Raw genomic sequence first — 14,997 nt, 5'->3', positions numbered from 1 at the left:
TGTGCATTTAATTGTATGTTAATTATACTTCACTTTTAAACAATTAAAAAACTCATTTTACAAAGAAAAGAAAAATTTTATTGATTTACCTACTTGATTTCAGTCAGCTCCATGTTCCAGTAACTATAGCTACAAATTATTCTAGATATGCCACTCTCAAAGGCTAAATTCCACATCTTTTCTAGATATGCCTTCTCAAAGGCTTCATTATACATAGTTTGAGTTTATTAAACTTTTGTGGGCCAACAGCTTTAGTTCTTTTTTTCTAAGTCCTGTGTCCAACAAGATTTAGTAGGAACTACCTTAATTTATTCACACATTTAAACAAATTGTACAATAGCTATGTCCTTGATTTGACCTTTGCACTAAGGACTCATCTTAATCAGCCTTTGTTACTCAAAGCATTTCTCTCTCTTTTTTTTTTTTTTTTGAGACGGAGTCTCGCTCTGTCATCCAGGCTGGAGTGCAGTGGCACAATCTTGGCTCATTGCAACCTCCGCCTCCCAGGTTCAAGCGATTCTCCTGTCTCAGCCTCCCAAGAAGCTGGGACTACAGGCGCCCACCACCATGCCCGGCTAATTTTTTGTATTTTTTTTAGTAGAGACGGGGTTTCACCATGTTAGCCAGGATGGTCTCAATCTCCTGACCTCGTGATTCGCCTGCCTCGGACTCCCAAAGTGCTGTTATTACAGGCTTGACCCACCGTGCCCGGCCTCCCATTTCGTGATTTTAACTTTTATTGGTTGAAAAAGACAAATGGCTTTTACTTTTCTTTTCTTTTCTTTTTTTAAATGAAGACAGGATCTCACTATGTTGTCCAGGATGGTCCTGAACTTGCAATCTCAAGCAATCCTCTGCCTCAGTGCTGGGATTACTGGCGTGAGCCACCCTGCCTGGTTAACAAACTGTTCTCACTTCAACATTACAAGTCCCAGAATTTTGGAATTCTCTATTTTCTTCTTCATTCCCACTTACAAACAGACCAATTCCATTCTAAACTCAGATCTCCTTCCTGTAGTCAAATGCAGCTGTTAATACCAAAGGCACTCTAGTGACATTCTGTTTTGCAATCTCATTACCTAAAATGATAGAAAAAAATAGTATTGTCCGGCCGGGTGCGGTGGCTCAAGCCTGTAATCCCAGCACTTTGGGAGGCCGAGACGGGCGGATCCCGAGGTCAGGAGATTCAGACCATCCTGGCTCACACGGTGAAACCCCGTCTCTACTAAAAAATACAAAAAACTAGCCGGGCGAGGTGGTGGGCGCCTGTAGTCCCAGCTACTCGGGAGGCTGAGGCAGGAGAATGGCGTAAACCCGGGAGGCGGAGCTTGCAGTGAGCTGAGATCCGGCCACTGCACTCCAGCCTGGGCGACAGAGCCAGACTCCGTCTCAAAAAAAAAAAAAAAAAGAAAAGAAAAAAATAGTATTGTCAACTATTCACAGGAAACAGTATTATCAAATGTTTTGTCATGAGTAATACAGATCTTCGTTTTTCCAGCTCCCAAATATAGTTTTCTTGTAGCCAGCCCCTCAACTATTACCCATAGCCTTTATCTTGAGCAAATTTATATACAGGCCTCAACTTTCAGTGCAGAGGAAGTAGTATGAGAAAGTTGTTTAGCCCTTAAGGATGATACATTCTCCAAACCCATCTTTAGAGATGGTTATAGAAGAAAATGGAAGAGAAAAGATCTCCAGAGTGTAAAATCAAGGACCATGGAGAACAATGAACTGGGAAACAATTCCCCAGGAACACAACTGGGGCATAAACACAACAAATTCCTTCTCCCAGAGTAAGGGGATATCCTGTCCCTGTCCAACAATGTATACTGAGCGGGGGGATGTGAAGAAAAGAGTTAACACAGCAGGTCTGAGAACGCTTTCCTGAGAAAGGCCTGCTTGCAGGCAGATCACCTGAGGTCAGGAGTTGACCAGCCTGGCCAACATGGTGAAACCATGTTTCTACTAAAAACACAAAAATTAACCAAGTGTGGTGGCACATGCCTATAATCCCAGCTACTTGGGAGGCTGAGGCACAAGAACTGCTTGAACCCAGAAGGTGGAGGTTGCAGTAAGCAGAGACTGCACCATGGCACTCCTGCCTGGGTGGCAGGGTAAGACTCTGTCTCAAGAAAGAAGAAAAAAAGAAAAAAGAAAAAAAGAAAGCCCTGCTTGCAAGGTAGGCTCTCTTGGCTGGCATCTAGGAACTTCAATTTCAGGAGAGTTCCCACCATTCTCTAACTGATAACAGTGCCTATCCTCTTTGTACAAATAATGTAGTTTATGATTTCTTTCTGGGAGTCAAGAATTTTGGTACATGGTAGGCAGAGGATACCTACATGACTAGCCCCCAATAAAAACCCTGAGCACTGAATCACTAATGAGCTTCCCTGGTAGACAAAACTTTACAAATGTCACAATTTGATGCTGAAGGAATCAGGCCCATCCTGTGTGACTCTACTGCAGTGGAAATTTGGAAGCCTATGCCTGGTTTCTTGCAGATTTCACCACAATAGGTCTTTTCGCTTTGCTGATTTTGTTTTATATTATTTGCTATAATAAATCATAGCCGTAGGCTGGGCACGGTGGCTCATGCCTATAATCTCAGCACTTTGAGAGGCTGAGGTAGGTGGATCACTTGAGGTCAGGAGTTCAAGACCAGACTGGCCAACATGGGGAAACCCCGTCTCTACCAAAAATACAAAAATTAGCCAGGCATGGTGGTGTGAGCTACTCAGGAGGCTGAGGCAGGAGAATTGCTTGAACCCAGAAGGCAGAGGCTGCAGTGAGCTGAGATCATGCCACTGAACTCCAGCCTGGGTGACAGAGCGAGACTCTGTCTCAAAAATCAATCAATCAATCAATCATAGCTGTAAATACAACTTCATTCTGAAACTTATGAGTCCTTCCAGCTAATAACCAAACATGGGGGTGGTCTTGGGAACCCCTGACACAAAACAGATAACCTGTCTGTTTAGTTCATAGATCTCTGGATTAGAACGAGTCATAGCTGGCCCTGATGTGGATAAGCCCAGGATGAAGGCTGTGACTAGATAAGACAGAGTCTTAGGGTGTGGGAAAGTAAGTGTATTTTGTCTGAGGGAGGGAAATAAATCACAAGGACAGGATGTGGTAAACTATATTATTATTCACAACTATTTTCTCCTTCCCAGTAAAAAGATTATATATCCCTGCCCACTACCATGTGGACCTGGAACACTTCCCTGTAATGAAAATATACTTCACATCCCATCGTCTAAACTGATTATATGACTTGCTTGGGTCAATAAAAGGTGCGTACAAGTGATAGTGTGCTAGGTCAGCAGAAACTTTAAGAGGCATTGCATGATTCTGCCTCCTCTTTTTCTATGTCACAAGAAAAATCTTTTCCAAATACGGACTATTCCTTCACAACACATAAAATTATGACAGCCAAACTGCAGCCACAACATGTAATATTAATTAGAAATAAAAGTTTGTCATAAGCCAGTGAGATTTGGGGGTTGTTCAAAACCTAGTGAAAGCTGAGCATATACTTAATCTCAAAATATGTATATTTAAAATATTAATATACTCTCTAGCGTAAACTATTTTTGTAGTAGCACAAATTCCAAGTCTAACTTACGTTTTGGAACTCTTTCAGGAGCTGGAATGTCATTGATTTTCTCTTCTTTGGCAGATTCCTTAATTTCTGAAGACTTTGGCTTTTTTCTTTGGCGCAGCTCTACAGGTGGTCCTTAAAATATTTAAGACATTATTGCAATGTGTATATAAAATTATTTTGATCTGTATCCTGAGCCAATTAACCTTTATTATTCTAAAGCAAAAGTACCACTAAGACCTATTAGCATCAAAGATAACCTTTTCATAATTATTTTGGCACCCCTGCAAAATTTTATTTTGTCCAAAAAAAAGACAATTTTAAGTTCCACTCCCCAATTTGTGTTTTGACAATCCTAGTAGTAAACCAATGCGCTCTTCTCCCAAGATGATGCAATTTTCAAAACATCCCAAAATAAGTAAGCTCTTTTCCAAATTAGGGTCAAGGTGTTATTCAGCTCATAATTCTAGTTACCTTAAAGTATCAAATGCATAACTCATGGTTTAAGTGTTTTGTAAAAATCAAAACATAACACATTATCATAAACTACACTTCTTTGTTTAAATAACCCTGAAAGCTCTGCAGAATTTCAGTGCTGTGTTATCATTAGCATTGTACAATCTTTTAGATTTAGGGATTAGAAAACTGGCTGAACCTACAAAGATACTTATGTATGAGAAGGTCTCAAAATAATTTCCCAGGATTAGACTAGCTTCCTCTTCTAGCTCCAGTTTTAGAAAATGTGATGCAGAAGTTACCTCCAAACTAGTAAACTAAACTCCAAGTTAAACAGGAATGTACTATGTACAATTTATACTTTTCCTCCCTAGAATTAATCATCTTGTGGGATAGATTATGATACTATAAGTACAGAGTATTCCTGCCAAGTTATAAAATGGTACAATAATTTATCTTTCTCATGGAAGTGGAAGACAGTTTTTTCCTTTCTCTTAGTAATAACTTCAGGCTATGAAATGTGAAAATAAACATAGAAGTCAAAGAAGGAGAAACAAATCAGTTGCTGCTGATCAGATGTATGTTCTTAGCTTTACTGTGGAAAATGAATAAAATAAACATATTTTAAAATAGCTTCATAGCAAACTTACATGCTCACTAAAATATCTTTAAACACTGGCATAGTGAGAAAAAAAGCTGTACATTTAATGGATTCAGACTGATGAATCTAATGTTTACTCATTTCTATACTACCATTTATTCTGTAGTCACGTTAAGTAGTGAAATCAATGAAAATATTTTAAAATGACATTATTAGGCCGGACATGGTGGCTCACGCCTGTAATCCCAACACTTTGGGAGGCCAAGGTGGGTGGATCACCTGAGGTCAGGAGTTCAAGACCAGCCTGGTCAACATGGTGAAACCCCGTCTCTACTAAAAATACAAAAATTAGCCGGGTGTGGTGGTGCGCTCCTGTAATCCCAGCTACTCAGGAGGCTGAAGCAGGAGAATCACCTGAACCCAGCAGGTGGAGTTCCAGTGACCCGAGATCGCGCCACTGCACTCTAGCCTGGGTGACAGAGGGAGACTCTGTCTCAAAAACAAAATGAAACAAAGCAAAAAAATAAAAAATGGCATTAGTAGAAAAACGTACCCCAGACTTTGAGTATTTATACATATAAATCTAGGTCAATTAGTAAATATCACTGTATTTCTTCCTCATTATGCCTCTTTAATATTCCCCTGCTCTGGGTTAAAGTACAAGTTAGAAGCAGTCATCAAGAATGAATATTTATGCAAAATCAAATAAAGTCTTCAAAAGCAAATTATTGTTTTTAATTTTATTTTAAAAGAATACAAGGGGAAAATATAACCACAAGAACCTTCCTTTGTAGGTACACCTGCATGATTAATCACATAACAGCACTGGACTTTAAAAAATTTAATTGGATAATTTCAGAAATCAAATTAACAAATCTATTGAGATAGTCAACAGATATATTATAAGTGATCAATGGGCTAGGTAAGTGGGTCTTTTCCATTAGAGTCTAAAAACACACACTTAGTGATAAATTGGGAGGGGAACAGTCACATAAAACGTGTTCTTACAAAAAACTATCATTTTCCTTTTTAAAAATGTTCTTTATCAAATAAATCGTTTTACAGGACTTTAATTAAACATGTTCTCTTTGTGCCCATAAATGAATTTTGTTTATAAAAGTACAACTCACACAAAAATTTTGCATAGATTTTCAAGTAATTTCTGAAGTATACAACTCTCAACAGTCACCTCTCAAGAATTTATATTAGCAATGATCAAGGACCACACAAATATGTAATCTATAAAAGATCTATAATATTATATTTTCCTGATTCTAAGATGCCATATATTTGAAGATACCACTCAATAGGTTTTCAAGGGGGAAAAAAAAAACACACTGTCATACTGAATGCATATACTGATTTTAAGACATACCAATTTTAGTGGCATTAAACTGTAAGAGCGAAAATTATGACTTAATACAGTATTCATTTTAGCTCATCTCTTCAACCTTATCCCTAAAGCTAACTTTCCATATAATTTCATAATGGAAAAACAAAGCCATACATCTCTAGGTGGAAAAAAGCAAAGGTCAAAGCAATGGACAAATGAGATTATCAGTTCTGACAGGAAAGCTCTGCGATGTAATTCAAGCTTCCTTTTTACTATCTTTTTTTTTTTTTTTTTTTTTTTGAGACAGAGTTTCACTCTTTTTGCCCAGGCTGCAGTGCAGTGTTGCCATGCCGGCTCACTGCAACCTCCGCCTCCTGGGTTCAGGCAATTCTCCTGCCTCAGCCTCCCAAGTAGCTGGGATTACAGGCGTCTGCCACTACGCCCAGCTAATTTTTTGTATTTTGAGTAGAGACGGTGGTTTCACCATGTTGGCCAGGCTGGCCTCAAACTCCTGACCTCGTGATTCGCCCCCCTCAGCCTCCCAAAGTGCTGGGATTACAGGCATGAGCCACGACGTCCAGCCACTCCTTTTCACTATCTTATATTTTTAGCATTGTAAAGAAAAAGTCAAACTAAATGAAGATGATTACACATCCACAAAAGTAACCTGCTATTTCAGACTTCAGTCCAGTCATCTTCATATGAAATAGTAGGGCTACAAACAGGCTTTCAAATGTCCACACAGGCTAGACATAGCAGTTTCCAAATGAAATGTTAATACTGCTCTACTCAAGGTTGTCACTTCTTTCTTTGCTCTAACACTGCTTTCAGAAAGCATAAATACAAACACCCTGGCCCTCTACTGCATCAAGGAAGACATTTTTTTAAAAACCAGATTCCCAGAGTATTTACTTGGACAATGAAGAGGATCCAAGCGAATGTGAATTTTAAGTAAGATGGGACATGGAGAACACCTGGATACAAGTAAAATATACAGACTATTTAGTCTAATTTTAACACAGCGAATAAAAGATAATATGAATTTTTGGGGAAAAAACTATAGAGTGACAAATAAAAAACACTCAGAGGCCGGGCGCGGTGGCTCAAGCCTGTAATCCCAGCACTTTGGGAGGCCGAGACGGGCGGATCACGAGGTCAGGAGATCGAGACCATCCTGGCTAACACGGTGAAACCCCATCTCTACTAAAAAAAACTACAAAAAACTAGCCGGGTGAGGTGGCGGCGCCTGTAGTCCCAGCTACCCGGGAGGCTGAGGCAAGAGAATGGCGTGAACCTGGGAGACGGAGCTTGCAGTGAGCTGAGATCCAGCCACAGCACTCCAGCCTGGGTGACAGAGCGAGACTCCATCTCAAAAAAAAAAAAAAAAAAAAAAACACTCAGAATGCCTGGCACATAGACAGACAGGTGTGCTATATATATTATTATTACTAGCATTAAAATAAATGAAAGTTTAATTACTCATTCATTGCTATTATATCCTTGCATCTAATAGAGTATGAACACAAATATTTATGGAATTAAAAGTGTTGAATAAAGCAATATTTTAATAAACTGCAACCCATTAACTGTCCCATATAAGATGTATTTAACTGTTTTTGAATTATATGTAATTCTACAACTAAAAATCATTTTTCATTTTGTTTATTTTATTTTTGAGAGGGAGTCTCGCTCTGTCACCCAGGCTGTAGTGCAGACGGGCAATCTCGGCTCACTGCAACCTCAGCCTCCTGGGTTCCAGCGATTCTCTTGTCTCAGCCTCCCAGGTAGCTAGGACTATAGGCGTGCGCCACCATGCCGGGCTAATTTTTGTATTTTTTAGTAGAGACAGGGTTTCACCATATTGGCCAGACTGGTCTCGAACTCCTGACCTCGTGATCTGCCCGCCTTGGCCTCCCAAAGTGTTAGGATTACAGGTGTGAGCCACCGTGCCCGGCCTTTATTTTGTTTTTTTTTGAGATGGAGTCTTGCTCTGTCACCCAGTCTGGAGTGCAATGGTGCAATCTCGGTTCACTGCAACCTCAGCCTCCTGGGTTCAAGTGATTCTCCTGCCTCAGACTCCCGAGTGCCTGGAACTACAGACATTCGCCACTCCACGCAGCTAATTTTTGTATTTTTAGTAGAGATGGGGTTTCACTGTGTTAGCCAGGTTGGTCTTGAATTCCTGACTTCAAGTGATCCACTCACCCTGGCCTCCCAAAGTGCTGGGACTACAGGCATGAGCCACCATGCTCAGCCCATTTATCATTTTATATCACATAAGTAAAATTTACAAAATGGTATAATCTTTTAATATTGGCTCCACAGATCTATTTAAGTACAACCATAGTCTAAAATAATTTTTCATTTTGCATGATGTATTAAAGGCTTTCAGTATTGATTAAAGACTGTAGTATTGATTTTTTTATGCAGTGTTAACTTTTTTAATGCTTTAAGCATGAATGTACTCATAGGAACATGCAAGCTAGTGTATCAACCTACCCCCATAAATTTGCAATTAGAAAAGAAAAATACATCAAGAAATATTTCAAATGGTAACATACTGTAACCACAGACAGAACCAACGAAACAAGTGGAATTACATTCTTTCTCACCAACGACAAATAGCTTTGGTTTTGAAGCTGTTTTTAGTTAGAATGTCTTAAATTCAGACCAGCTTTAACACTCTGAAAACTCAAGAGGAAGCAAATATGAACCAAGCCTGCATAGGGACAGGTCAGCAAGTCACAGATCAGTAAACACTTAGGCTTAATTTTTAAAAACTGCTTTCCGCTAAATTCTTTAAACTTCTTCCTTGTACTCTTGGTTCAAAAAGGCTTGACTCGACCGAGCGCAGTGGCTCACGCCTGTAATCCCAGCACTCTGGGAGGCCGAGGTGGGCGGATCACTTAAGGTCCGGAGTTCGAGACCAGCCTCACCAACATGGAGAAACCCCCCTCTACTCACCCACTTTGACCTTCAAAGGCCTCCTGGCCTCATCATCTCCCAAAACTATAATACCTAGATGGCTCTGCTCTTTACCATTTTCTTCTAAACCTAAGTGAACTTGGCTTTCTTCAGTTTCTGCGTGTTCACCCATTTCCCCATTCATCATGCCATGTTTATCCCAAACCCCTGCCTCTTCACCCCCTGTGCCTCTGGATTTGTCAATACCCACAGCCCTTTAAAAATCGCCTTGTTTCACTCAAGGCCCCGAATGAGGGGCCTTGAGTGAAACAACGACCACATTCAAATATGCACTCAGTACCTAAACCTGCATCTTCGAAACCAAACTGCGCCCCCGACTTCACCAAGAATCTGCTCAGGACCCTCCCTCCCTCCCAACCACTCCCAGCACAGCTTTCTCTCCTGCTACGGATTCCCAACTTTCAGCTCCGCCTTTGCTTCCCAATTCGGCCGACAAAACTTCGAGCCATTCGCTCCGCTCTCCTGAATTTCTCCACAGCCCTCTCCTGGGCGCCGAGCTCCTTCCCGCCCTCCCCGTGCAGCCGCCACGGCGGCCACCGGCAGCTCCAGCCCACACCTCCAGCGCCCCCGCCCCTCCTTCCCGAGACCACAGGCAGCCGTTGGCGCGCTGGACCCCGCGGCAGTCACCTTCTTCCTCCGCCATCGTCTCTGCAGAGGCCGGGACGCCCTCCGGCTCCCGCGCGGCCCGGAGTGTCCCTCCCTCCGCGTCGTCGAACCCCTCGGCCACCCGGGGCCCGCTCCTGGCCGCCGCGCCCCCACTTCCTGACCCACCCCCCCTCCGGTGTCGCCGCCAACCGCGTCCCCGCAGGCGGCCAGGGAACCACAGTGTTGGGAGAGGGGAGCGGTCGGAGCGTTTCGCTGGGGCGCCGGAGCCTGAGAGGGCAGGAAGGAGACTCCACGCCGGGGGCACCGCCCACAGCAGCAGCTACCGGCCGCTGCCTCCCCTGGAAAGCGAAACTAGTGGGTCTCGCTGCAGCCCCGCCCCTCATCCTACTCTTCCCAAAAGGTGGGGGCATGCTTTCCGCCACGTTTGTGACTCCGCGACTTAGCGACTCGGAGACGATCATCAGCGACACCTCCCAGGTCCAGCCTCTATTCCCGCCCCATTTTACACGGAGGAAACTGAGATCTAATGTGGTGGAAGTCACAAAGCCGGACGGAGGCAGAACTACCTGTAATTCCAGCTACTCGGTTGGCGCTTTGGTTTAGTAGACCACTTGACCATTACAAGAAAGAAGCTTGTGCTTTTATAGTAAACTGAGTAAGAAAATAAAGGCCTGGTATGAGGCAATGAAAATAAAAATGTTCAAAGAGAATGAATTCAAAAGATGTTGGAAGGCCGGGCGCGGTGGCTCAAGCCTGTAATCCCAGCACTTTGGGAGGCCGAGACGGGCGGATCACGAGGTCAGGAGATCGAGACCATCCTGGCTCACACGGTGAAACCCCGTCTCTACTAAAAAATACAAAAAACTAGCCGGGCGAGGCTACAGCGGGCGCCTGTAGTCCCAGCTACTCGGGAGGCTGAGGCAGGAGAATGGCGTAAACCTGGGAGGCGGAGCTTGCAGTGAGCTGAGATCCGGCCACTGCACTCCAGCCTGGGCGGCAGAGCGAGACTCCGTCTCAAAAAAAAAAAAAAAAAAAAAAGATGTTGGAAATGAAATCTACAGGGTGTGATGACAAATTGGATGTGATAAATGAGTCGAACATGATTTCTGATGTTTCCATCTTGAAATTAATCATGTGCTTTCTGTGTGCCCAGGAAAAAGTGCTGCCAATAAGAACAATATAAAACAAAAGGCCTTAAAACTTCTCTACTTGAAACCAAAAAAATACATGCAGTCTATTTTTAAAACATTCTTCTGAGGCTGATCTAGGTGGCTCATGCCTGTAATCCCAGCTTTTTGGGAGGCCAAGGCCAGCAGATTGCTTGCGCCCAGGAGTTCAAGACCAGCCTGGGCAACATGGCGAAACTCCACCTCTACTAAAAAACACAAAAAATAGCTGGGCGTGGTGGCGTGCACTTGTAGTCCCAGCTACTTGGGAGGCTCAGGTGGGAGGATCACCTGAGCCCAAGAGGTTGAGGTTGCAGTGCGCTGTGATCAAGCCACTGCACTCAAGCCTGGCTGAGAATGAGACCCTGTCAAAAAAAACAACAGCAGCAAAAAAACAAAAAACAAGAAACATTATTCTGGCACATGCTTCACCTCATTAGTAGTAAAAGAACATAATTAGTTAGAAATCCTTCTGTCGGTTCAGCTTTTCTTCTATAAAAGATATGGAATTGTGTCTCATCTTTATTATGTAATAAAATATTAATTATCGATTCATTAATTTTGTTTTTTTTGAGACAGTCTCGCTCTGTCACCTAGGCTGGAGCGCAATGGTTCGATCTCGGCTCACTGCAACCTCCGCCTCCTGGGTTCAAGCAGTTCTCCTATCTCAGCCTTCCGAGTAGCTGGGACTGCAGGCACCTGCCACCATGCCCAGCTAAGTTTTTTTCTATTTTTAGTAGAGATAGGGTTCACCATGTTGGCCAGGCTTGTCTGGAACTCCTGACCTCAGGTGATCCGCCCGCCTGGGCCTCCCAAGTGGCTCATGCCTGTAATACCAGTGGCCCATGCCTGTAGTCCCAGCATTTTGGGAGGCCGAGGCGGGTGGATCACATGAGGTCAGGAGTTCAAGACCAGCCCAGCCGACATGGTGAAACCCCTGTCCCTACTAAAAATAAATTTTTTTTTTTATTTAGCTGGGTGTAGTGGCAGGTGCCTGTAGTCCCAGCTACTCAGGAGGCTGAGGAAGGAGAATCGCTTGAACCCAGGAGGCGGAGGCTTCAGTGAGCCAAAATCGTACCACTGCACTCCAGCCTGGCTGATAGAGTGAGACTACAACACAAAAAAAAAAAAAAAAAAAAAAAAAAAAAGCCAAGAGTGGTGGCTCACACCTGTAATCCCAGAACTTTGGGAGGCCGAGGTGGGTGGATCACCTGAGGTCAGGAGTTCAAGACCAGCCTGGCCAACATGGTGAAACCCCGTCTCTACAAAAAAACACAAGAATTACCTGGGTGTGATACAAGTGCCTGTAATCCCTGCTGCTCAGGAGACTGAGGCAGGAGAATCGCTTGAACCTGGGAGACAGAGGTTGCAGTGAGCCAAGATATACCACTGCACTCTATCCTGGGTGACAGAGCGAGAATCCATCTCAAAAAAAAAAAAAAAAGCATTCTGTTTAAATATTCTTGAATTGGATATATTAGTTGTCTTAGGACATTTTCTTTCTTTCTTTCTTTTTTTTTTTTAAGTAAGGTCTCACTTTGTTGACAGCTGGCGTGCACAGGTACAATCATGGCTCACTGTAGCCTCGACCTCCCAGGCTCAGGTGATCCTCCCACCTCGGCCTCCCAAGTAGCTGGGACTACAGATACACGCCACCAGGCCCAGCTAATTTTTCTGTGTGTGTGTGTGTGTGTGTGTGTATATATATTTTTTTTTCTGAATATGGGTATATTCTGTGTGTGTATATATAAAATATACATATATGCATATATAAATACATATATACATACATACATATATATATATATATTTTTTTTTTTTGTAGAGACATGGTTTCACCATGTTGCCCAGGCTGGTCTTGAACTCTTGAGCTCAAGCAATCTGCCCTCCTTGGCCTCCCAAAGTGCTGGAATTACAGGCGTGAGCCACTGCACCTGGCTAGGACGTTTTATTAAAAAACAAATTTTCCCAGAGTTAAAACTACTCTAGGTAGAGATTTTTGATCAAGTTGGTCATATGAAACAATACTCATAAAGCAAAACATTATTGGAACTAAGTGGCCTATTATCAAGATTGTCCCAGGCAAAGCTTCTATGCTAGAAAACATAGGTTGCTAACTTTGTACCAAGACTCTTGCCTCTCTTCTTTCAGATAGTAAGCCCTTTAAATATTTGTGAATTATATTAGGGTTTCCAGATACAATTCAGGACACTTTAGTATGAGCATGTCCCATGCAATATTTGGGACATGCTTACACCAAAAATGATTTGTTATTTATCTGAAATTTCTATGTAATTGAATATCCTGGGTTTTATTTTGGTTTGGTATTTTGTTTGTTTTTGCTAACTCAAACAACCCTATTTATAGGGATTGAGACTGCCACATTAGAAGACACCTGCTATTAATTGCACTTAGGCCTTCTTGGTACATGTAAATGACAGATTAAATTCTTTCTTATTTTGATCAAAGGGATGCAATTGGATAGCAGGTGGCCTCTGAGTACCTCAATTCAGTTAATTCAGAAAAAAATCTGCTATTCCTAAAGCCCTGACAGATGAAGTTGTTTCTGCTGTTTTTCCACCCTACAAAGAGCTTAGGCTAGACCTGGATGCTGAGGCCAAATCTAGTGCAGTTCTGGAGCTGTCCCTGAAGTGCTCTTCAGTCAGACAGCCACTGCAGATCATTTACTAGGCATGTCCAGACTGATGCGTCCAGGATGCATCACATTCCAAATTGTAGGTATCTTAAAAGCAAAGGAGCACAATGATTTTTGGGGGGAAAAAAGTTGTCATGGCCGGGCGCGGTGGCTCAAGCCTGTAATCCCAGCACTTTGGGAGGCCGAGACGGGCGGATCACGAGGTCAGGAGATCGAGACCATCCTGGCTAACACAGTGAAACCCCGTCTCTACTAAAAAATACAAAAAAAAAACTAGCCGGGCGAGGTGGCGGGCGCCTGTAGTCCCAGCTACTCGGGAGGCTGAGGCAGGGAGAATGGCGTAAACCCGGGAGGCGGGGCGTGCAGTGAGCTGAGATCCGGCCACTGCACTCCAGCCTGGGCGACAGAGCTAGACTCCGTCTCAAAAAAAAAAAAAAAAAAAAAAGTTGTCTACTAAATTTGTGACATCACTATAAAAATGTATGTGTATAGAGGGGAACAACACACACTGGGGCCTTTCAGAGGGCAGAGGATCAGGAAAAGTAACTAATGGGTACTAAGATAAATACCTGGGTGATGAAATAATCTGTACAACAAACCCCCAAGACACAAGTTTACCTGTGTTACAAACCTGCACTTGTACCCCTGAACTTAAAAGTTAAAAAAAAAGTATGTGTAACATGGAAACTGCTATGACATTTCTTTTTCTTTTTTTAAATACAGTAAAGGCTGGCCCAAGTGCCGTGGTGTTCACAACTAATTGGTCACAACCAGTTACAGATTTGCTTCTTTTCCATTCGCACTGCTTCACTTGACCACTCTAAAACAAATACAGTTAAAGAACATCAATTTCCCATCAATTATAGTATGATTTAAAAATAGAAAAACATTTAAATCCTGTTAGAATCCTGGATGAGCACCTTGGCTGAGAATAGAAACCTTAAAAGCCAACAGCATGACATGTCCAGTAGATGGCAGACACAGCCAGAATTATAATGTAAAGGTACATTTCATACCCAACTGTCTTCTTTGTGCACTTCAGTGAAAAACTGACTCTTTGAATTTATATTCCCATGTAAAAACATACCATTAATAATTAGATTAACATTAACATTTTAAAAATTCACAAAATGGTGCTAAAGAAACATAATATTGGCTGGGTGCGGTGGCTCATGCCTGTAATCTCATCACTTTGGGGGGCTGAGGCAGGTGGATCACCTGAGGTCAGGAGTTTGAGACCAGCCTGGCCAACATGGTAAAACCCTGTCTCTACTAAGAGTACAAAAAAATTAGCCACGTGTGGTGGTGGGTGCCTGTAATCCCAGCTACTCTGGAGGCTGAGGCAGAAGGTTGGGAGGTGGAGGTGGTAGTGAGCTGAGATTGTGCCACTGCACTCCAGCCTGGGCAACAGGAATGCAACTCCCTCTCAAAAAAAAAAAAAAAAGAAAGAAAGAAAGAAACATAGTATTTGTTATTTAGCAACATTTACATTTATAAAAATTCTTAAAATATATATATATACATATATAGAATCAGCCGGGCATGGTGGCTCACGCCTGTAATCCCAGCACTTTGGGAGGCTGAGGTGAATGG

The 14,997-nt window shown here is 42.6% G+C and overlaps 1 protein-coding gene across 4 annotated transcripts in view; it reads right to left on the bottom strand.

The window, feature by feature from the left end:
• Window positions 1-10,283, bottom strand: part of DPY19L4 (dpy-19 like 4) — a 74,577-nt gene extending 64,294 nt beyond the window's left edge. For 2 of the 4 annotated variants that reach the window (XM_023222867.3, XM_023222870.3), the window contains exons 1-2: window positions 9,604-9,878; window positions 3,626-3,736 (exon numbers count right to left, since the gene is read on the bottom strand). In XM_023222867.3, coding sequence (XP_023078635.1) covers window positions 3,626-3,736; window positions 9,604-9,619 — 127 coding nt within the window. In that variant the 5' untranslated portion in view covers window positions 9,620-9,878. Of the gene's footprint in view, window positions 1-3,625; window positions 3,737-9,603; window positions 9,880-10,148 lie in introns of those variants that run through there. The other 2 variants (XM_023222871.2, XM_023222868.3) reach the window with 2 other exon arrangements.
• Window positions 10,284-14,997: the final 4,714 nt, after the last annotated feature.

This window comes from Piliocolobus tephrosceles, chromosome 7, assembly GCF_002776525.5.
Source record: "Piliocolobus tephrosceles isolate RC106 chromosome 7, ASM277652v3, whole genome shotgun sequence".
Taxonomy (NCBI): domain Eukaryota; kingdom Metazoa; phylum Chordata; class Mammalia; order Primates; family Cercopithecidae; genus Piliocolobus; species Piliocolobus tephrosceles.
Note: the sequence above shows the minus strand (reverse complement) of the source record. Positions and strands in the feature narration are given on the sequence as shown.